We start from the raw sequence: 23,925 nt of genomic DNA on the forward strand, positions 1-23,925 counted from the left end.
AAGTCTTTCACATCACCTACTTGCCCAGTCCCTTTAACTGGAGATGCCAGGGATTGAACCTGGGACCTTCTGCATGCCAAGCAGATGGTTTACCACTGAGGTCCCTTCCCTGCTTAATGAACTGGTTCAATCTGTATGCCTAACATTAGTGTGTGTGGTTTGACTCTGTTCTCCCCTGGAATCTAAAAGAAACCTATGAACGCTGCAGTATTACAGAGCTCTTTCGATCCCATGGGCTGCACACAACTAGCTGTGTTTGAGCATCACTGTTCTTCTGGTCAAGTATACGTTGCAATTATTTCAAAAACATCACCCATTATGAAAAAATAACATTAACAACGTGTAATATCTGAAAGTGCACCAAGTTCTTACAAAAGAAAATTACTTACAGTTTCTGTAAAACTCCTTCTAAATTTGCTGAATTGTGCTCCTTCCAGATCTTTGAGTTGACTCTGCTGAGCACTCATTGTAAATATAGGCTGGAAAACAATAATATATAGCTGCAGTTTTTTCTTCAAACGTTTCAATTTAAAAATCAAAAGGTTTTTTTTAAACCAAAACATAAGCCCCACATTAATTAAAAATTAGCATAAATATTCAGGGGAAATGTGTAATTTTGGATTTGGTTTTGCTTGTACCTGATAACCTCCTAACGTTATTGAAATGGAAACATCAAGAGGTTTATTTGTGACCCCTGCAACAGATTTGATTAGAGACATGAAGAGCAGCGGGAACCAGACAATACAAATCAGCAGGACGACAATCATGCCACCCATTCCATACTTCACAACCTTCTTTTTCTTCTGGCCCCTTGGCTGGGGATATCTCTGAAACAGGCAAAAGTAAAAAAAAATTAAGAAGAATATTTCTCTCTGCGTTATTTATTTATTTATGTGTATTTTACCTTTGTCCCACAAACCAGGACCAGGCAGTTTACAATAACCAAATCAAACTAAACAAACCGTAGTAGTGATAGTGATAAAGTTTATTGTCTGTGGCCGAAGGCCATCACGATCCACCATACAAAACATTAAAATAACATAAAAATATCATTAAATAACATTAAAATAACTTTAAAACAGTCTGACCCTCAAGAAACTCGTATTTAAATATGTTAAGTTCCCTGATTAAAAACAGCTTTAGCTCTGATTTTCTTAGCTGCTAAAGCAAAGAGTGACACTTTGTAGGAAACATCAGGATTGGTGTCTGATAGGAGAAAGAGCAGCTTCTCTGGATCTGGAGAAAGATTTAGGCCCTCTAGAATCGCTCCAAGGAATTTAAGTCTGGGCTCTGTATAAAGAGGACAGAATAAGGAACAAACCGTAGTATACAATAGAAAGCACCTCAAACGTGACATAAATTGACAGTCCTCTCCCTCTGTCACTGCCCCAGGCACAGAGGAGGGCAGGGATGAGTAGCTAGTTTCCCTCAGCCTGGGCTGAAGCTCTCTCTCCTTCCTCTGGAAGCAGCAGGCTCCTGAAGGCAGGAAGGTGTTCCTGTGCCTCAAACACAGGTGAGGGTGTGGCTGAGCAGCTGCCCCCCCCAGCCCAGCTGGAGCTCTCTCCTCCCCCTGGCAACCCCCTCTGGGTTCTCTTTGTTCCTCTGTTTTGGGTTGTGTGGTCTGAATATGTCAGTAGATAAACAATTCTGCGTTCTGGGCCCTTAATTTTAATTTTTGCTGATAATCACTGTACTGCATTTTTTCAGTAGAATTATTGTCCTCAAACTTTATGGGCAAAATATCCCCATATGAGTAGCATGGATTATCATTTTTTGTGTCAGTTGAAGACCTTTTTATTTTCCAACATTATCAGAATAGACCCATTTGTGTGTGAGAGGGGGGTTGGAGTATTCATCTCCATCTGCACCACTGCTGTTCTACTTGTTTTATTTTCGTTTGCTTTTATTTAATGTCATGCTTGCTCTCACTATTTCTACACTTGTGTACAGTCAAATTTTTGTGTAGAGATACTTTCCCCTTTATGATTATAATTCTTTAATATACAATATGATCTATCCTTATTATAGGGGATGCAAAGGGGAAAAAATTCGTTCACAACAAACATTTTTCTTACTTTTTCAGATTCCCTCCAGCACTTCAGGATAAATATATGGGCATAAATATCTTCAACACATATCCAGCTAGAAAGACTTAATGTAGTATCTGTCCAAACCCAGTCCATTACGGCTCTCAACTCAGTCAAAAATGGAACCAGTCGGAATCTAAACATAGATAGATCAATGTAGGTAACCAGCTTTACCTTAAAGCACAATATTGTATCTAATGTAAAATTTCAGATTATTTGCAGATTCTTAACCAATTTGATACACGGACCTCATGCCATCAGCTCCTGAAGGAACCACAAAGGGCCTGAGGAAAAAAAACAGTTCAGGCAGCCCCCCCACCCGGTCATGTTTCCTAGAGCTACTTCAAAACTTGTGTCCTAAAGGGAAAGCAAGAGAGGCCAGTTCATACTGAGATGACAATCAATGGCCTGAGACAATTTCTACAGTTTATTGTTTTGCCTTTTTAAATTTTAAATTGTAACAGCATTGGATGTCTTGACATAATGAATTAAATAAATAAATAAAGTGGGCAGCTTTAACAGATGTTACAAGATTCGTTATACTTTCCACCATTCATGAAATCTTGTTTTTTAAATGATGAACTATTTAAACAATAGTTCATTAATGTTCATCGATTAACCACATGGGCAGTATAATTCAAAGGGGGGGGTAGTTTCACCGTGGCCAGGGTTGGTGTAGCCACAGTGCAGCCAGGCTGCCTCCTGAGCAGTTTGCTGCACCAAGGTGAACAAGCCACGCAGGAAGATTCCTCAAATCCCCGTGGAATTGTAGCATGCAGTTTCATGGGGCTACGCCACCATTTCTCCCGGCATACGTTCACGCCAGCAGAAATGGGCATTCCCAGGGCAAAAGGGCTTAGGGAGCTGACTAATGTCAGCCTCGCCCCAGGGAATGCCCCCTTTGGCGCCAGCACAAGCCCCTGCACCAGATGAGCATGTACGTTGGCGCCGGGCCACTTATGCTGGCGCCAGAGGAGTGCTGCCGCCAAGGTTGTGCTGGTGCCTATCCCTTGCGCTGCTGCATTGCTCCCTGGCACCGGCATAAGTGGCCTGGCGCCAGCATGAGTGCTCATTTGGATGGCACAAGTGGCACACTGGCACAGGGGTCACACAGCCTCCAAAGCCTTTTGCCCCCCCCCTTAGGATCGCACTGTAAACAACCAGAACTCCCAATGAAAAGAAAACCTTAAGGTGTCAAATGTAAAAAAAAAGGGGGGGGGTTGAAGAAAAAGAACAGGAGAAATTAACAAAGGAAAAAATACAGAGTCTATGTATGCATGGATAGACAGACCCTTACCCTTGAAATAAGAAGAGGTTTACATAATTATAGCTTTTTGTGAGGAAATTTCCAAGAACACGGGTTGGGTAGCCACAGCGTATCTGATATGCTGATAATCCAAAATAAACACATTTCACAAAATACCATAGTTGTGCAACTATATTCTGGCTAAATTTCCTGTAAGGTAATTTAAAGAGACGGAAAGAACATGAGTTTTATACATTCATACTCTGAAACAATCCTGTAATCCAAACAATACTTGTCAATCTCTCTCTCTTATCACTGCACTGGATGATACTTTTGAAGCTCCGTCCCTAAGTTTAGGTTGTCTCTTTTTGGATAGCTGCTGTTAGAACAAAAAGGGGAAGATGGAAGCCAGAATTAATTGCCAAAATAGATTAGGAGTATTTCTGATTTTTTTGTGCTTAACATAGGAGTCTTCCTCCACAGTGATTTGAACCCCCTTCAAATCACTGTGGAGGAAGACTCCAATGTTCAGCACAAAAAAAAATCAGAAATACTCCTAATCTATTTTGGCAATTAATATAAAAATGCTGGGGAATTATTTATTTATTTAGAAAATTTATATGCCACCTTTCCAGAAAACTGCTCAAGGCAGCTTAAAAAGTAAAAAAAAAAAAAAAAACCAATACAATACTATAAACTACAATATAATTATTAATGGAAAAGTCAACTGTGCATTAAAGAGAATTTTCCTGAACTTTCTACAGTAAACTTGTAGAAGATGAATGAAAGATTCTACAGGTTGGATCCTGCCAGCTTTTCAAACAGAGGAAGAAAGGGTCTCTTTCAGCTACCAAGTTCTGCTGGGGGGCGATAGGATGTACATGGACCAATGCTATGCAAGATGGAGGTTGCAGTGAGGAGGAGAATCAGGCAAGACTGAGTAGAAATACTGGTAGGATACAACCCTACATAATTTGCTGGTTTTGGAAAAAGTTTGCTTTCTTTAGGTCCCTGTTTTGTGTGTTGGGGCATTACAACCTCATATTTCTTTCTGAATGATACAGAAAAGGATACAGTTTAGTCTCGCCTTCCCCTCAGCAGCCCCAAGTGTGCCTGAGAAGCTATTCTTGAGGGATGGGGACCACAGAACAATATGCCAAGAAGCATGGAGAGGGAATGCATCAAGGAAGGGTAACTGAATTGCCTAAACCACCTCGCCTTACAATTGCATGAGAAACACAAGCTTGGTAAACAGAGCAAAAGACCATAAAAATTGGAATAAAGTGATTTCACCCAGTTTGCCGTCTCCGCTGGATTGCCCTCTCTCCCACCGTGCTGCATGGTATATTTTTCTGGAAGGTCCTTGAACCTCAGCAACAGCTTTCCAGGGTTGGTGTGAGGATAGAATCGAGGAAAGGACAATGGTGTAAATTACTCTGGGCCCCCACTGGGGAGAAAGGCAGGGTATAAATGAAGTAAAAGAATAAAAAATATAGCTGAAGATGGTGGACTGAAAAAATGTGGGTTGGTTGGTGTGTGGGAAGGAAAGAAGGAAGCAGGTGAAAGAGAAAGGTGAGGATATGGTGGTTGCCAGGAGGAGGGAAAGAGGAAGTAGTGTGGGGAAAGGGGTACAGGGGAAAGTGGGGTGTCCCCCACAAATCTACACAACTGGACCCAGCCCAGCAGCTGGCACTGTGCAACTGGCCCAAAGTTTTCCCAAGTAGAGACTGCTAGGGGGAAGGGAAGGAGAGAAAGCTAAAGATGGGGGGCAGATAAAGGCAGGTACATGGGGAAGGAGAGAAGGAAGCAGGAAAAGGGAAGAAGCGATAGGAGCTTTTATTCATTCATTTCTTTAAGTTACTTCATTTATACTCCAGCTTTCTCTCCAATGGGGACCTAAAGTAGCTTACGTTTTTCTCCTCTCCTCCATTTTATCCTCCCAACATCCCTGTGAGATAGGTTAGGCTGAGAGAGTGTGACTAGTGCAAGGTCACCCAGCAAGCTTCTATGACAGAGCTGGGGTTTGAACCTGAGTTTCTTCAGGGAAGGGAAATAGAAAACAGTGGAGGAGGAGGAAAAACGAGATGCCCCGATGCAAATTCTTGCAGGTTCCCTGCTTGTATCTTTCCTGTTTGTTTAGAATCTGTACACCTCTTTAAGACAGTGGATGTAACGCTGCTAAATTAAACCATTTAAATAATATACTTCAAAAGCATTTACCTATCTGTCACTCCAGGCAATATAAAGAACATCCAAAAGTGTATACCAAAAACAAGGATGACCTGGAAGATGACTTTTCCCATGACAGTCTTCTTGAGATAAAGTGCCCTGTCTACTACCATGGTTCCAAACTGAATGAGCACCATCACTAAGAAGGCTTCCGGCACTTGGTCCTCTGATAATGAAGACGTAATATCTGCTGCTGCAGAGTGTTTCTGGGAAGGAAAAAAGGGCACAGTAAGAAACACAGAACGAATTCTCTTATTGAACATGGTGGACCATCATCTGCAGCAGATTCATTCAAAGACATACCCCAAAGGCCCAGAATCCAAACACAATGATGATGAAATCTACAGTGTCTGCCAGGAACATCAGGACATAAACATCTGTCACAGCACTGTAATCTGGGTGGATGAGATTGTAGAAAAACTGTCTGATTGGCACGTACACTTGAAGTGTCCTGAAATGACAGAAAAATGACCATCTCACTTAAAAAAGCAGCTATGTAAAGAACCATGCTCTTTGATTGATCAGAGGTAGGATTTTATTCATCGGTTTAATGATCAGTTGCTAACATCTGAACCCATACAGAACTTGTGTGCATGTAACAATGGTGATGGACAGTAGATTCAGGAAAGACAAAAGCAAGTGGGAAGTCTGTTCACTTAGCGTGAGACTCCTTTCTCAGTGATCCTAGGCTGGGGCAGTCACAACCAGTGTGTAGAGGCTCCTCCCCCACTCCACCTTGTCCTGGAGATGTCATAAACAATTGGCCGCTCAGAAGTCTACAACTACTCTGAAGGCAATTTTGTGATTTTTCTCTCTCTAATGGGGCACATTATATCCCAGCAGCTATTAGTCTAACTCAATAGTGATGTCGCAACCTTTGTACTGTGTCCCTACATGGATTTCGGCTGTAGACAATTCCACAGAGTCCTTATTCCTTTGAGCAATTGGAGGGCTCCCCAGGAGCATTTCATCATCAGCCCTTCGTTATGAGTTTGGTCTTAACTCAATAGAAGCTTGTGCCTGGGTATGTGCCTTTAATTGTAGGTTTCATCTATTTTTGAGGCCCCGGAGGATAGCTTGGTAAGTTTAACCCTCAAGGACTCTTATAATGCTCCCTGGCTCCAGCATTTTGAACATAAGCTATCACTTATAAATTTGAAAGTGGAAGACCTTTATTCTTCTTCTGTAGACCAATGTAAACAACATGTGGCCAAACGGATCTATGCTAGAGATAAGAGTTACATTCATTTTGATGCTTGGAGGACATGTTCTCCACTTGCTCTGGGCCTGTTATCTAAGGGTAATCTTCCTTCCTATCTGGATTCTCTGATTAGTCCAAAGTTATGTAGAATCTTTATGCATTCAAGATTTAATTGACCTTTTTCAGTGGTTTTGCTAGGCCGTATGCTAAAGATCCCTTTTTCAGAACGGCTGTATCCCTGCCCGCTTCAGTCAGTGGATTCCTTGGTACATATCCTTTTGCATTATCCTTATGTATACCAACTTAGGCTGAAATGGATTATACCATGTTTTAATAAATAGTCCACATCTTCTGGGGTACCTTTGGAGCAAAAGGTTCAGTTCCTCTTAGAGGACTCTGACCCTCGGTGTACTTATTTTGTTATTCTTTTTTTAGAGGCTGCAGAGAAGAGATAAAGGGATGCGTTTTTAGAGGTGGGTCTTATTTAAGTTTTATGGTTTTACTGTTCAAGACCTCGGTCTAAGAACAGGGGGAAAGAAAGAAAAGAAAAAAAGAGGCTCCTCCCCTGGAGGCAGGCAGTTCTGATTCAGGGGTCTTTCTGGCCTCCTTGGGGACTCCAGAACAAAAGGCACTTTTTAAATTGGGGCCTATCTTTCTTCCTCAAACAGTTCTGCTAAACTGACAGCCTGGTGGCTGAGCAACAGCAGTTTTGGAAAAAAGGCTATTCTGTCCAAAGCACTGACTCACTAGTAGCTGCAAGAAGGAGATCCACCAATCCAGTGTATTATCACACTTGGTAAGTCTTCTGTTCCTGGTGTGGGGAGAAGCCTTTTGATCCGCTGAAGGCACAGGCTACTGGTTCCTTTGGGGTTTTCTCCTAGTTAGACCAGATAAAGTCCTAAATGCCAGTACCCACAGCTGAAAGTGATGGCGACCATTTGCTAAGGAAGAGCAAGGTTTTTCTGACTGTCCACTTGCCAAGAGGTTCCCCTGAGGGGCTGTCTGTTTAACTCCCAATAGTCCATAGGTCTGTCTAATTCCCAATAGCCCATAGGTTCCCATGTGGCACCTGAGTACGGTTCTCAAGCGCCTCTCCAGAGCATCTCATGAATATTTGACTGAAGGAACATATTTCTATTTTCTGTACATGTGACGAATATTTTGACTTGTCTTGGACCGTTTCAATAAACTGACTGAAGGAACTCCCACAAAATCTTTTTCCTTAGTGGGAATTTTATTAGCCGAAGGGCTCTCTGAGCTTCATGCTCTTGCTGTGGCTTAAGACCGTCTGTCTTTCAACGACAAGGTGTCCTGTGAACTGATCTGGCCTTTATTCCCAAAGACAATTTTTGTTATACCAAATTGGAGCAGAATGTTCTGCCCTCCTTTTGCTCTTCTCCCAAACAGCTGCAGGAAAGGGAGCGGCATTGCTGGGATGCTGAAGAGTCTTGAGTCGCATATGGATAGGACTTAAGTCCTGAGACAGCCCAATCCCCTGTTTGTCTCCTTTGGAGATTCCCTCTGATTCCAGGGCTTGGGTGTCCACCCTGGGATGGGTGATTAGGGGGAGTATTTCTTTGGGCTAGCAGGCTAGAATGCTGGTGGTGGTTACAGTTCATTCTCTTAAGGGAACAGCCATCCCAGTTGCATAAAGTTTCCTCTCTTAAGAGCTGGTCTGTGGGCAGCTGCATGGTGTTCTCTGCATCCTTTCTCACAACATCCTCGCTTTGACAGGAAGGAGAGTCCTTCAACTAGCTCTGTCCATTTGGCCCGCCCTGGGGTACACTGCTTTTGTATGATCCATTGGTCCACCCTGGACCATTGGAGAATAGAAAGTTTGTTCAGTTACTATGAAATCCCTTTCTCAGTGGTCCTAGGATTATTATTATTTGGTAATATATATAATTTGTCTTTCTCGCTGAGGCCATCCTAGGATCAGGCAGTCAGTCCCTCCCTACTGTCAGAGTTTCAGGGGGATAATTGTGGGGCACAGCCTCTAATTTGTTTCCTCCTGCTCTCTTACAGTAATGTTTTGATCACTGGCTGTTGGAGTTCTTAATGTTACTAGGAGATGCATGGCTTTTGGAGTGGTCTGGGAAATTGACGGAGAAGCTCCTCCCACTAGAAGTTAACCAAAGGTTAATGACCCTGCCTGCCTCCAGGGGAGGAGCCTCTATTTATCGGTTGTGACTGCCCAACCCTGAGCCTCTAGACAATGCTTCTTCATACAAAAGTGAGTGCTTCTTCTCACACTGCCACAAGATGAAGTAATGGCTGCTGGTGTAGCTAGCTTTAAAAGAGAATTAGACAAACACATGAAATGCCTCCCACTAAGTACCCTATGCATTACAGCAACAATAAGTCACTTCTTATCTTGCTTATGTTGAAATAGGTACACTACAGAAGACTTTGTAACTAATTTATACATTAGTTTTTTCATATTTTTGTTGGTATCAAAGGTAGTGTTCATGACCCTGATCATGATCTGTGGTTACAAAGGCAGAACCTAATCTCTGATGCAGAATCTTTGGTGTTTCAATAGAATCACTACTTTGTTCTCCTAGTTATAGAGGAAACATTCAAAACGGGGAGACATTTTTTGCAAGCATATGCAAAGAAAGAAAAAATGGAGTGGGGGAGAGATTTATGGGGCTAATACAAAGTGTGTCCGCAGGGAAGCCTTTCCCCATTACATGTTCTGTAAACAATATTCCTCAAATTTCAATGCATCTTTCATAGTTGGAAAATATAACTAGAATAGATTTCAGTTCAAACACGCTTGCAATATTTATTCCAATTAACTATTTGGACTGTTTGGTTATGTTCTCCCTACAAGGGTTTTAATGCTGAGATTTATTTGATTTCTTACAGGTATATCTGTGACACAGTCTCATGCCAGAAATGAATCACTAAACTCATAACTCGCTTCTGGAATAGGACCTATTTCTGCCTTCAGTCCATGGGGTTCTTCTACCATTCAGTCCAGCAGGGTCCTGAGGCATTCAGTGGTGTCAGAAACAGAGGCCTGGACTGATATAGTTTTATCTTGAAATTTCTAAAGTAATATTGTAAGCAGCCTTAAACCACAAATATAGGTGGGATATAAATGTTTTAATAAATAATAAATGAATAAGTAAATATGGGGCAATGATATCACCTTGCCACATTGGTTCATGAGGCCCATGCACATGGAGAGTGAGGTCTTGTATATGAAGCTATGGTCAGGTTCTGGGCCACTGTGCACAGTTCTCCCATAGGCGGAACATACAGATCCATCCAAGGATATTTTACTGTAAAATGACTTTGGGTGAAAACACATAGACACTTTAGCCTCCTTTATTCCCTGTTTCAGCCAGGATTCAGCCAGGATTGAATGCATGCATTTTGCCGAACGTGCTTTTGATCCTGGCTGAATCCTGGCTGAAACAGGGAATAAAGGAGGCTAAAGCGACCATGCGTTTTCGCCCTTTGTTCTGCATGCACAACTCTGTCTTTACTCAAGTCTGATAAACTCTTTAATTGCTCACTTTTTAATTGTAAATGCCTTCGCTTTGATCAATTGTTCTCGCAGTTTTTCCACAAGAAGTTCTTTCCTTGATTTTTGCTTTATGCTCAACACGCTGCTCCCTTTTTGACTGCTGTTCCGTGTGCTGGTACTACCTGAGAATGCCAGGAAAGGCAGGAAGGTGAGGGGGGGGGAGGAGAAGGAAAATATTACAGGAAAATGGTACACTAATCTTAACACAACATTGATATTTAATTTTCAAACAAAACAGTGCAACTTTCAACTTAAAGCAATGCACAGTGAAAGAGTATTTATTTGACTAGGGCCAGGGGTCCCCAAACCTTTTGAGCTTGTGGGCACATTTGGAATTCTGGCATGGCACGGTGGGTGCAGCAACAAAGTGGCTGCTGCAGGAAGCGGAGCCAGCCACAAAATGATTGCCACAGCTTAACTTCAGAAACAGTGTAAATCCTGGAGTTGTGGTGGCAGCTGCCAAAGCAACGTTTTTAAAAATCTGCACAGCCAATCAAATCTTCAGTAGTCAATCAGAAGCCTTGCCTGGCAGAAGCCCTACCTAGCCCCACCCTCTTCCTAAAAACACTTGGTGAGTGCAATAAAGGTGTCAGCAGGTGCCATTGTCACACAGACACCATGTTGGAGACCCCTGGACTAGGCCATCATCTGAGGTACTATATAGCTGCAGCCAAACAATAAAAAAAGCCATCCACATCATGCTGAGGAGCTGTCAATTAAAATAATAAAAATAAACAAGTGGGAAATTTGCAAGGACTTTTGGGGGGGTAACTTCATTTCCCCCTGTATCCCCCCACTATTTTCTATTTCTTTCCTCATAGCAGCCTTTGTATCCTCTTCCCTTTCCTTGATTCCTTCTTCCCTACCCACTCACCAACCAACTTTTCTTTTATCTGCCCCCTTGTCTTCACCTTTATTTATTATTTATTTACTTCATTTATACCCTGCCTTTCTCCCCAGTGGGGACCCAAAGCAGCTTATATCATTCGACTTTCCTCCATTTTTTCCTCACAATAACCCTGTGAGAAAAAATTTCACTGAAAGACAGTAACTGGCGCACGGTTCCCAGCAAGCTTCCATTCTAACCAACAGGCCACACTTGCTCTCAGCTGCAGAAGGTGTGTGGTAGCAGGTCACTCAGGTGAGTTGTGTAGTGGCCACTGCCAGGATGGGCCAAGTTGTGCAAGTTGTGTGGCGGCTGCCTCTAGGCTCAGTGGGTTGTGAGGCATTACATTATCTGATAGCCAGTGCTGTGTCTGGGTGAGTTATGCAAATTTCATGGTAACAAATAACCCAGCGGTTGTTGTGGGGCTTGCCTCCAATGAGTCCTCCCTGGAAAGCGCCCTCACCTAGTCTTTTACTGACAGAAACCAAGATTTGAACGCTGGCTATACTCTTGAGGTTGCCTAGCAAGCCCCACAATGGCCACTGAGATCTCAGAGGTACAGGCACTGCTTCTATTGCTTTGGTGGGTGTTAACCCCTCAATGTTTTGTTTTACATTTCAGATTTTTCCCCCCAAACCTGGGGCTTTTCTCAGGTTTGATTTTGTAATAAGATCTGTTCTGTCTGTTTATGTCTCTAGTCTCTGGATTTAAGTATCCACAGATGTGGTCATGACAAGAATTAGATATATTGTTGATTGATTTTTGCTGTCAAAGTTTACTTATGGCGACCCCGTAGGGTTTTCAAGGCAAGTGACATTTGGGAGAGGTTTGTCATTGCTTGCCTCCGCGACACAACCCTGGTATTCCCTGGAGGTCTCCCATCCAAATACTAGCCAGGGTCAGGGCTGAGAGTGTGTGACTGACTCAAGGTCACCCAGCAAGCTTCCTTGATACAAGTTGGGATTTGAACCTGGGTGTTCCAGATCCTAGTCCAACTCCTTAACCACTACACCATGTTAGCTCTCGTTGAGTGATACTGCAGGTCAACTGTATGTGTGGCTTTCTGGAATGGAGAGAGGAATAAGAACAAAGAATTATACACTAGTCTTAAATGGAGTAACTGAGGGGCCCATGCTTTGGGAGGGCTTGCTGATTTATTACTTTCTTCTACTACTGTAGTAGAATATTGGGTGGAATATTGCAAACAGATTATCACAAGTCTTTTTGCTTCCAGTTATAATTTAAAATTTAGTCTAGGGTCTGAACTACATGTTACTTTAGCAGACAGTTTCTCAAGCCTTGTGTTTGCTGAATAATGTGAATTTGGGGCAAGACACTTCAGATAAGGAGCACTGGATGGTAGGGCAGTGTTTCTCTTGTTTGGAGTCCCTTTGGAGAAAGGAGAATTGTATGTGTGGGGAAAGTAGCGGGCAGAAGACAGGTTAAAATCCCCCTTGCATTGGCTGCTGTTTGCTTAAATATTCATGGTTCAGAAAGTTTGAAACCATGGTTGCAAAAGCAACTGCCTCATTTTGGCCTAGTTCTGCTCTCTCATTTTCATAGAAGTGTTTGCATTTATTTGTAAACATACTATTGTCTGATAAATTAAATAACCATGTAAATCAGTTTTAGTTTTGCATTAAATACTTGCCACACTTTTATTTAATCATATACTAGGGGACCAAGTTTGCACCTCACACTTGAAAGCAAATATAAATATTCCATTCAGTTTTAGAGTCTGGTTGTTGTTGGCCTTCCACATACCTCTTTTTGACCTGTGTGAAGAGAAGCTGGATCTGTGTGAGAGCTGTGATCCACTGCTTGAACTTTTCCTACGGATGGCAGTTTGCTGCTCAGGGAAATGGACATGTATGGACTCAACAGATGCTGCCAAGTTAACTGATGTCAGAGAGTCAGCAGAACCTCTCCTGTCTGACTCGACCATCTCATCATCAGAATCATCTTTACTGATGAAGTCTCCTCCTCCATCTTCTTCATCCCACAATCCATGACACTAATGGAAACAATTATAAACTAGGATTTTATTCATACATATTGGTTTGCAGAAAAAAACATGCAATACATTCAGTACTGGAGAACTCAAAAGCTTTCTCACTGTTGTGTGATGTTTTGGTGGGTCCCAATAAAAGGAAATAAATACACTTCTTTTTATGTAAAACACTGACTATGAGTATTAAAAATGCATCAATATGTCTGAAAGAAAAAGATTGTACAAGTACTACCCTTATAAATGCAGTGTATACCAGCTGCAGAAGTTAAAGATGAACTACAATGTATACTGTCTTTTTAAGAAATATTATAATACAGGTATTTTCTAGTGTAAACCTCTTTTTTAACAGAGCAGAAATGCCTAAAAATCAAAGCACATAACATTTTAAATTTCAGTAGTAAATTGGGAAGTGTGATGCTCCTGTTATCATATCTGCCTATTAAGCCATCCTAACATACTGCTTATGGCAGCACACCATCATGTTAAGAACACTAAACAGGTGAACATACAACTACACCATTTTATTGAATAAATGTTTAATTTATTTTATTATTATTTTTAAAAGGTATCTCTACACTGCACTTTTAACAGTGTTGTCATCAAAGTACTTAATTCTAAAATGAGAGGTGCTGTACCCTAGAATTTCTTGGATTCAGAGCAAAGTCTTGGTTAATCCAGGCCAACATTAAGCTCTGGATGCTGAAGAAGTCTGAAGATGATACTTGTATAGATATTGAAGGCAAGACATCTCCTCCTTGCTTGGCTCTCACAAAATCTAAGATCTTACATTCTGGAATGAAGGGGCTGTTAATTCAGCACTGTTACACCTTAAAGAGTCCTGCAATGTCGCCCTCAAGAATCCTGAGTTTCAGGCTGGAGTATGCACCATCCAGTAATTGCTGCTAACAGAACATATGAGGCAGGGAATACATATGGAATGGGGTTAAGGGGTGGAAACTTAATACTGCATTTTCAAAGTGATGAAAGCTGTGGGGAGGGGCACGTGATGTTGGTAGCCCCTGACATCACTCCCCCGCATCGCCTCCCATAGCTGGGAGGCCGAAGAAAGGCCTTGGAACTCCCGCGAGAGGGCGAGTCGGATGCCGCCCCTCTCGTGATATCTTGCCTCGCCCCCCGCCCGAGCCCTCCCGGGGGCCACAATGCGCGACTCGCTGAATCGAGTCGCGTCCCTTGCTGCCAACAGAACATATGAGGCAGGGAATACATATGGAATGGGGTTAAGGGGTGGAAACTTAATACTGCATTTTCAAAGTGATGAAAGCTGCTTTGAGGACCTTATGGCCCCAAATTGGGAAATTAATCATGTAAATAAATATATAAGCAAACATATAAACAAATATCTCCCTCTCACTAAGGGCTGAAAGTGCGGCATGCATACACCTTCACATTAGCAGTAGTATCTTAACTAATCATATTCAGGTCTGATTTTCCATCGTGTGTTTTGCAGTTTAATATGGTCAACTCTTCTTGTATATCAGTCTCCTTGTATCTCCTTGTAACTATAACATGGAAACGCTAATCCAAATGTGACAGATGTCCAGTATGCTGACAGTTCTACATAACAAAACAAAAATACCACTTTGTACAAAAAGCAAAGCTAATGTAAAGATAATACATGTATACATTTCAAAATACCTTTAAAATGGATCGGTGGAAAAACAATGCAAGTAGTTGAACAAGGTCATAGTGGACATAACCTTCTTTCTTCTCAATACCAATAATATTGGGAGGATACAAAGGTTCATTTTTTTTGAGTTCGAGATTTGCATTCCCATTCCAAGGGAAGAAGCCAAACTGGAAGAAATACTTTATAACTATTGTCACCTGTACAAAATAAAAATGTACAAGTGAAAAGTAGCCTTCTATCAACCTGAAAAAAATAAGTAATGAAGAAGGAATGTTCTTTGGAGACCTCAGCCTCTCCCAAGGATAGAAATGGCAAGAAAGAAAGTGGTATAAAAGATCTGTTTTACTTCAGAGTACAGTTTAGCAGAGGCACTGAAGTAGCTTGAACAGAAAAGGGGAATGGCAGACTCTAATCTGGTGAACCGAGTTTGTTTCCCCACTCCTCCACATGAAGCCTGCTGGGTGACCATGGGCTAGTCACAGTTCTCTCTGAACTCTCTCAGCCCCATGACCTACCTCACAAGGTGTCTGTTGTGGGGAGGGGGAGGGGAGGAGATTGTAAGCCACTTTGAGACTCCTTAAAGGTAGAGAAAAGCGGAGTATAAAAACCCCAACACTTCTTCTTCTTCTTTTCTGTTAATGGCAAAATACCCGTTTATTTAAAAAGATGACTTGATGTACAAGTTACAGTCAATAAGGGGTCATCTTACATTCATTTTTAAGGGGATCAGCTTACATTCAGGGTTGTTTTCCTTTCAGGTTGACACATTACAATTAAAAAATAAGTATTTTTGTGGAGAAGACTTGCTGGAAATGGGTTCCATATACCAAGTTCTGTGCTCAGTTACATATCTTTAAGCCCATTAACCATAATGTACATCAGAGCTTGTTTCTGCACATTTTCCAACCCAGATTTACTGTAACTGACACAAAGTCTTCCTGGGTGGCTGTAAAAAAGATACTACAATACTCAAAAGATACAGAAAGACAACATACCTCAGTGTAGACAATAGCAGTCATCCAAAAACGCTTGCTAGGTCTTGGGACAGACAGCATGGCCCAAAGGAAGATAAGGATAGGAAGCACAAGGGTAATCATGGAGGCAGAAATCATGTGATTAAGAATAATCACGAAGTAACACACCATTTCTGAACGGGCTACGAGTGTATTATAGAGAGCATAAATAAGCAGCAAATATCGAGGTTGAGTAGTATAGAATTTCTCTGAGTCTTCTAGTTCTTCATCGTGAAACATTCTATGGGAAAGTAAGGTGAAAGTGATTTCATGAGCGAATATTTTAAATAAGTATTTTAATAGTGCAAAAAAATCTGTTAAGTATTGATTATTAGATATTTCTTCTCAAAAACATGGCATGACAACATGACAGCCTGAAGGGTTTTAAGCCTCTGTTTCTTGAATGACACTCCTATGCTACACAGCAAGCCAACTAAACTACAGATATCCCTCTAAAATTAGAGTACAAGATATTCAAACTAACTTCAAAAGAAGGTTGTGATGCATGGGGAGGGGGCTGCTGTTCCAAGAAGTAGAAAAGAAGCCCTTGGACACATGTTTGGATCCTAGCCGAAGAAGTGGGGAAATGAGGTTAAACCTCCAGTGTTTTCAATATTGCAATATTTATGCATGAGAGAGATTATGATAATAATCATAATGGTTAATAATCAATAATGGCTTTTTAAAGTGCAACATTCTTTTAGAGCATAGCATTTTTTTGATTCACATACTTGTTCTGGAAAGCAACAATTACTTGTGACTCTCCGTCAGATAAAAGGCACATTTACACGCAATCCATGTAGCACATACAGTGAAAATCCCATGCGTGAAATCATGGCGTGTACCTTCCATGTGAACATTATGCAATGTGTGAAGCAGCCCTCATTGAATAATAATAATAAAATCCCTAGAAGATCTTGCCTAAAACTACAAAAAAATTCCTGCTTTCCCTGAAGTAAACAATCACTGCATTTCATTGTAAATTAACTTATATCTTACATTTGAAGGAAACTTCTATAAACAGAAAAGGAAACACCAGTGTGATACACCAATTAGTGTTGAACTGGGACTCACAGGGTCAAATCCCTGTTTGCCAGGACAAACCTGGCCCATCCTAATGTAGTTTTCAGGATAGTTATAAAGATACAATGGAGGAGAAGAGAACCATGTGCTCAAGTACCTGGAAGAAGCACAAGATAGAGACAAACTCACGGTTGACCAGTAAATATCAATGTGTTAAATAAATTGCAATGAAAAAGCTGTGTGTTTTTATAATTCAGCCAAACAAAAACATTCCATTACAGGTTAAGTATCCCTTATCCAGACTGCTTAGGACCAGAAGTGGTCCGTATTTCGGATCTTTCCATATTTTGGAATATTTTGGAATTTTTGCATATACATAATAAGATATCTTAGAGATGGCACCCGTCTAAACATGAAATTCATTTATGTTTTATATATACTTTATACACATAGCCTAAATGCAATTTTAAACATTTTAATAATTTCATGTACATTGAACCATCTATGGCACTGCTGAGAGCCTGTGAGTAATGCCTGCATGCCAGCTCAAAAGGTCCGGTTTTCGGATCAGTCAGGATAAGGAATACTCAATCCATATTACAGGATTTCCTCTATAGGCATTGATGTGCCTGTGAATACAGCTGCTCTATGTTCTTACTTGTTTAGAAGCAGTTCACTCGCAGTCAGCTCATGGGTCAATGCGGGGAGTATAAGATCCTCTGATTTGTCCACTTCCAGTTCATCTGGGCTCACCATCATTTGGTTTTTGTCAGAAGAGCCATCTTGGGAATCATCTAAGGGGAAAAGTTCCAAGCTCACAGCTTTGCTGTATGAAGGAGGGGGTTCAGCAATACCATCCAAAGCAGAATAGGAGGGCACATCTGTGTCAGAGGTGTATGCGGCTCCTTCAGAATCTAGGCAATAATCTTCCATATCATGCTCTTGTCTTGATACAGTTTCTGCCCCTTCTTCGTGCTCCTCCCCTTCAACTTCTTCAATGGTTTCTGTTGTCCCCTGACGGGAATACAGCATGGTGATTTGGGTGGCCTCACTGTCAGGAACATGGGGAAGAATATCTTGGTCAACTTCTTATTTCACAGATTTTTTTTCCATATTCTGTTCTATTGCTGGATTTGAATGTTGAGCCAGTGCTGGTACATACCTAACCATACTTCAGCAATAGGGAAGAGTGTACAAAGCAATAGAGTTGCATGTTCCTACTCCATTCCTAGTGGAACTGCCCCTTCCTGTCTTAACCATGATAAAGCTTATTGTGTTGGAACCAAAGATGCCCTTCTGTTGGCATCAGTGCTGTTCTGTTAGCATTAACTTAGGAAAATGTCATCATATGCAATATAGCTCTGCCACTAGCATATCATGGCATATTGTAGTCAACAGATTTGAGCCAGGCCCTAGTGCCCCTGACAAGACAAAAATACAACAGCCAGTGTCCCGAGTCCTCTGGGACCCACGGGAGCTGAAGCCTACCTCCAGGATCCCTAGTGTGACTCCCCCCATTTGGCTGGCTAGCCTTGATAAACCTGAGGAAAACAGGTATGCCGGGAGATAATGGCTGTAGCAACTGCAAGAGGCTAAACGGAAGCAGAGATTTCAACTGTTTTTGCTGAGCCCTGAATTTTAAATTGGTTTTGGTCTATTGACCACAATAAAATGAATGAACTGTTTTTGCTGTTGCTGTGCCTGTCAAGCTACCCTGAGGCCTGCTCCCACTCCACTCATTCTGGTCACAGCAACTGGGGAGCACAATTTCACATTATAGTAAGTCCCATAACAGTGTCTTCATTGACTTCCACTAATGGTACTTTGGATCCAACCACTTGTCAGAAATGATGTTAACTGCTAACTACAAATTCCATCTTAATTAGCATTTGAAGCCAGCATTCCAAGCTGTAATCTCTTTAAACAATAGCCATCTAGTTTACGAACCTTAGATTGAAAGTAGAAGGAACAAGAAAAAAGAACAATTAAAATGACATACAATTCCAAACAAGTCTATCAGTATGAATGTAAAGATGCAAAAGATGCTTCTAATGAGTATATAAATAATTTTACTTGCATTGAAACACAAAGTTAAAAAAAAAGATGGTCAGGGTAAATGAGTGAACAAAGCATGCATGAGTTAAGCACCTTGACACGATGCTGCCACTATCAGCAGATGAGGAGGACATGTCCATGCTGTACATTTTACGAAGCCTTGGTCGCGCACGCTCACTCGTTTTAGGAATAAGGTCTGGTCCATCTATATCATCAAGGGTTGACTGCCTTGACAATAACAACGTGGTTGCTTCGGTGCAGCAGCTAGCAGGTTAAACAGTTACAAACTTAAATTTCACCAGAATGTTTACATGGTACAGTAGGGAGTGTGCTTGCCGGCCATGCACAATACAAAGACAGAGATAAAATGTTCTGGGAGGAGATAAGGAGCTTTTTGGCTCTGGAATACATTGGTTCTAATTCAGAGTTAGGTTATAACAACATAAGATTAATAGTTGGTAAGTGGCAATCTTTTATTGAGTACCTGTTCACAACAGTTATTAAGGCTTTAGGAAACTTCTTAACTCCTTTCGGCCTTTTCCTGAAACCCTCAACTTCAATGGTCTACTTTTGCTGTTTAGTAGAAGTATGAGGGCCAGATCCTGTAAGGTCTGTTAAATATAATCTCTTTTTAGTAGAAATAGATTGTGAATATTATTTGGCATGCATTTTATTCATAAAAACACAAGCAGCGTTTTGCTTAATGTCAACAAAATACAACTGAATAATCTAGAAATACCTTAAAATTGAAATTTGTTTTCCAAATGTGTGTCTATTAATTTATATTATCTTACTATAAGTATAATGCCGTTAAAAGCCCATATCTCATTTCATTTTTCAATATGATAGGACAATGAAGGCACATGTCAGCATTCTGATCAGTTATGGTTATGGAGCCAACACTTGATGAAATGCAAACAGACGAAAAACAGTAGGGGGAAATCAAATAAAACAGTAGGGGGAAATCAAAAAGTCAAATGTTACACTGCTGAAAGGAAAGTTTCTGAAAAGGACTATAAAGCACATTACAGTAAACTCTGATGAAGAGAGAGGTTTGAAAGGAAAGAAAGTGGTATCTTAAACCCTGCAGTGGATTGTCCTGAGAGAACACTTTGAGAGTTACCCACCAAAGACTCTGTAACAGGCTTCTACATGAAGATGTGGACCAAGGAGAGCTGACACCTTGCGATGGGATAATAAAAGGGCCAAGTTTATTTATTTACATCGGTCAAAGGGGATCCGTGGTGTCCACAGGCCAAACCTCATCCCGGACCTTGTCACAATGCCAGCAGTGGGATGCTGAAGAGTCAGGCCTCCTCTCTTTACGCATTCCTGATCTTACAGGCAAGGCAATCCTGGTTCCGAGCTGTATACCTTCACTTATGTAAGGCTCAGGCTCTTCCTTCTTTGTCAAGCCTTTATGATACTCAAGGGAGGTGTGCCACTTCCTGTACCTCAGCCACTAGGCCTATGGGTTGAGGAAAATGACACTCCTCAAGGGGTTCTTATCCCAGGTCCATGAAGATGCTGAGGCCCCAGTCTGGGTCTCAGGGTTACCCGTTAACCCTACAAACGAAATCTCAGAGTGTTCACCTAAGGTGTACTGCATACCAGTCAAGCAACTTTACCCACACTGCTACCACCACCATAGAATACTAATGCCTGGGCATCACTGAAATTTCCTGTTACCATTTTCAGAGCAGAGTAGATGGGGGATCAGCTTAGTGTTAATTGGCCAGACCGGGGGGGGGGGAATCCTGCTCAGGCCCCCCAAGTGGCTGACCAACTTGCATCCACTCTGCAATGAAGATATTGCTCGCCCTAAAAGCTAGCATTGGATTGGGTAGGCTATATCTGAGGCAGTCAAAGGCTTCCCAGAATGATTCCTGGATGTCTGAGTGAAATTTATATTAATTGTTATCTTATGCCATTAAAGGTTATCTGAATTTGATTCCTGGGTCATACTGTGAATTAATGGAGCTTGCATACCTCATTAAAAAATGTTTCCCAAACTCTGCCTCCCAATCTCAAGGAATTTCCCAAGCTGGAGTTGGCAACCCTAAAACAAGGTGCCTGGCCTAGTCTCAAACCCCTGCAGTTCTTTGGTTCTTGTAGGCTATCCGGGCTGTGTGACAGTGGTCTTGGTATTTTCTTTCCTGACGTTTCGCCAGCAGCTGTGGCAGGGATCTTCAGAGGAGTAACACTGAAGGACAGTGTCTCTCAGTGTCAAGTGTGTAGGAAGAGTAATATATAGTCAGAAAGGGGTTGGGTTTGAGCTGAGTCATTGTCCTGCAAAGTATTAAAGGTAATGTGCTAATCATTGTCCTGTATCAAGATAATGTGCTAATGAGGGTGTGGTATGTTAATGTGGAACCATTGTATCCTGAAGTGATCAGTTAACATGTGGAATCCAAAACTAATCCGCATGGCTATTGTGGACTGTAGTCTTTGTTAGTCTGGAGGTTTTCAGGACAGGAAGCCAAGCCTTATTCATTCTTAAACTCTCTTCTGTTAAAGTTATGCTGATGTTTATGAATTTCAATGGCTTCTCTGTGCAATCTGACAAAATAGTTGGTAGAATTGTCCAGTCTTTCAGTGTCTTGGAATAAGACCCTGTGTCCTGTTTGGGTCAGTCCATGTTCAGCCACTGCTGATTTCTCAGGTTGGCCAAGTCTGCAGTATCTTTCATGTTCTTTTATCCTTGTTTGTATGCTGCGTTGTGTGGTCCCGATGTAAACTTGTCCACAACTGCAAGGTTCTCACAACTTCAGTTCTCTACCCCAGTCCATGGCTCTTGTTCTGCAGTGGATCTTTTCCTGACCTTCTTGGGGGTTCTGAAGAGCAGAATGTGATGCCACACTATTCCGAATAAGACTGCTATATCCATAATCTTAGAATTTTAAAAATGTTGTTCTTCTCCTTCTGAAACCTATACAGAAGCATGCTGCTTGGAGAGCTCTTAAGTTTCCTTCAGAGGGAGTGGCAACTGCAGCCCAGTGAGGCTCCTGAAATTTTGTTCCTAGGAGGCTAGGGCCCTTAAGTCTTTGGTATATTGGTGAATACAGGCCAGTAACTCTAGTATAAATGACAATATGAGAAACAGCATTTTGAAGTACAACAGTAACATTACAGCTGACCTGCTGCCATGAGACTTTTCAAGAGAAAAATGGCCTCCCTCTAAAGGGACAGAACTTCAGTTAGAGAAAGTCAGACTAGGGTCTGGGAGACCCAGGTGTAAATTCCCACTTGGATGTGGAAGCTTGCTGAGTGACCTTGGGCCAGTCATACAATCTAAGCCTAATTTACCTCACAGGTTGGTTGTAAGGATAAAATGGAGAAGGGGAGGATGTTGTAAGCCACTTTGGATCCCCACTGGAGAGAAAAGTGGGGTATAAATAAATAAATAAATATGTGAATAAATAAATAATATAAAACACAGAAATTTTTTGAGCCAGCATGGTGTAGTGGTTAAGAGTGGTGGTTTGGAGTGGTAGAATCTGATCTGGAGAGCCGGGTTTGATTCCCCTCTCCTCCACATGAGCAATGGTCGCTAATCTGGTGAACCGGGTTGGTTTCCCCACTCCTACATACAAAGCCAACTGGGTGACCTTGGGCTAGTCACAGCTCTCTTAGAGCTCTCTCAGCCCCACCTACCTCACAGGGTGTCTGTTGTGGGGAGGGGAAGGGAAAGTGATTGTATGCCAGTTTGAGCCTCCCTTAAGTGGTAGAGAAAGTCGGCATATAAAAACCAACTCTTCTTCTTGATGCTATCATGCTTCTTTAACACGAGGGAAATATGGATCTAATGCAGGTGCTGTTTATCTATCCTCGTAATAGATCTATAGAAGTTTTTTATTTCAGGGATGAAATCCAACATTATCCATGTAGCTGGAGCTTATCATTATATTATCTTCTACATTATATTAATTTGCATCACTATTAATGTGAAATACCTGGATTCACTGTCACGAGAAGGGGCTGATTCTAGACTTGCTGTCCTCTCAGCTGCCAGCCCAGATTCATCAGTTCTATCCAGTCCCGATTCCCTAGAAAGTTTCATAATTTGGTTCTGGTAATACATATGTATACTCTCTCGAGTTGGCACATTACCCTAAGAAAAAAGGGTAGAATTTAGAAGGCAGAACAAAGCATTTTTATTCTATAAGGTGTGATAATTAGATGAATCTTTTAGGTTATCCTGGGAAGAACAAAATGGCTAAATGGCTCAGTGCCTTCATAAGCAGAATTACATCCTTCTAGGTCTATTGAAGACAACAAGCTTAAAAGGGTGTAACTTTGCTTAGGATGGCACTGTCACTGTTATACCATAGAATAGGAGCGTTACTCTTCCTACCATCAAGTCTTTCCCAAAGGATTTCTCCATGCTAAATTATAGATCAAATTTGAAAACTGCAACAGTCATATACCCTGCTTTTAAAAGAATCATTTAAAAAGAAACACAACATCTCTGGTAAATTTATAGAAGCTTTCATATTCAGCAACAGCAGAACAGCAGAGGGTCTGAGTTCACAAATCTAGCATTTAATGTCATCATATACACAATATGAGCATACCATGTTACCTTTTTGATTTCCCTAGTAAGCATGCATCGCTCGATTCTTAGCACAGTGGAAATGTCAATGTGCTCTCTTGAAATTGAATTGAGCCAAGCTGTAAAACTATCTATTGTTGCCAGAAAAAGAACCCAGGTGAACTTCAAAATGTTATATATTCTTTTGATAATGTTATCTGGGGAAAAGAGAAAAGAAAAATAATGGTTAGTAAATTAGCAATCATCACAGAAGCAAATATTTGTGGATGATTTGACCGTATCCCACACAGAGGAACCATTCTTATTATTCTTTATTAGTTTTTTTTTTTTTTTTAATTTAGGGCACAGATCACTGGCCCAACATTTCAACTGCAGTAACTTTGCTTGATTAAAAAAAACCAAAAAAACCCTCTGAACCATTGTCCTTTTTTTCTTC

The 23,925-nt window shown here is 41.3% G+C and overlaps 1 protein-coding gene across 1 annotated transcript in view; it reads right to left on the bottom strand.

Moving 5' to 3' along the window:
• Nucleotides 1–23,925, bottom strand: part of PIEZO2 (piezo type mechanosensitive ion channel component 2) — a 309,479-nt gene that overhangs the window by 16,959 nt on the left and 268,595 nt on the right. Inside the window, exons 36-49 of the mRNA XM_056854258.1 lie at nucleotides 23,520–23,686; nucleotides 22,891–23,048; nucleotides 19,031–19,201; nucleotides 17,541–17,933; nucleotides 15,842–16,100; nucleotides 14,855–15,043; nucleotides 12,952–13,201; nucleotides 10,291–10,423; nucleotides 5,866–6,013; nucleotides 5,554–5,768; nucleotides 3,385–3,543; nucleotides 2,076–2,223; nucleotides 639–827; nucleotides 390–479 (exon numbers count right to left, since the gene is read on the bottom strand). Coding sequence (XP_056710236.1) covers nucleotides 390–479; nucleotides 639–827; nucleotides 2,076–2,223; nucleotides 3,385–3,543; nucleotides 5,554–5,768; nucleotides 5,866–6,013; nucleotides 10,291–10,423; nucleotides 12,952–13,201; nucleotides 14,855–15,043; nucleotides 15,842–16,100; nucleotides 17,541–17,933; nucleotides 19,031–19,201; nucleotides 22,891–23,048; nucleotides 23,520–23,686 — 2,669 coding nt within the window. The remainder of the gene's footprint in view (nucleotides 1–389; nucleotides 480–638; nucleotides 828–2,075; nucleotides 2,224–3,384; nucleotides 3,544–5,553; nucleotides 5,769–5,865; nucleotides 6,014–10,290; nucleotides 10,424–12,951; nucleotides 13,202–14,854; nucleotides 15,044–15,841; nucleotides 16,101–17,540; nucleotides 17,934–19,030; nucleotides 19,202–22,890; nucleotides 23,049–23,519; nucleotides 23,687–23,925) is intronic.

This window comes from Euleptes europaea, chromosome 8 (assembly GCF_029931775.1).
Source record: "Euleptes europaea isolate rEulEur1 chromosome 8, rEulEur1.hap1, whole genome shotgun sequence".
NCBI classification, from domain to species: domain Eukaryota; kingdom Metazoa; phylum Chordata; class Lepidosauria; order Squamata; family Sphaerodactylidae; genus Euleptes; species Euleptes europaea.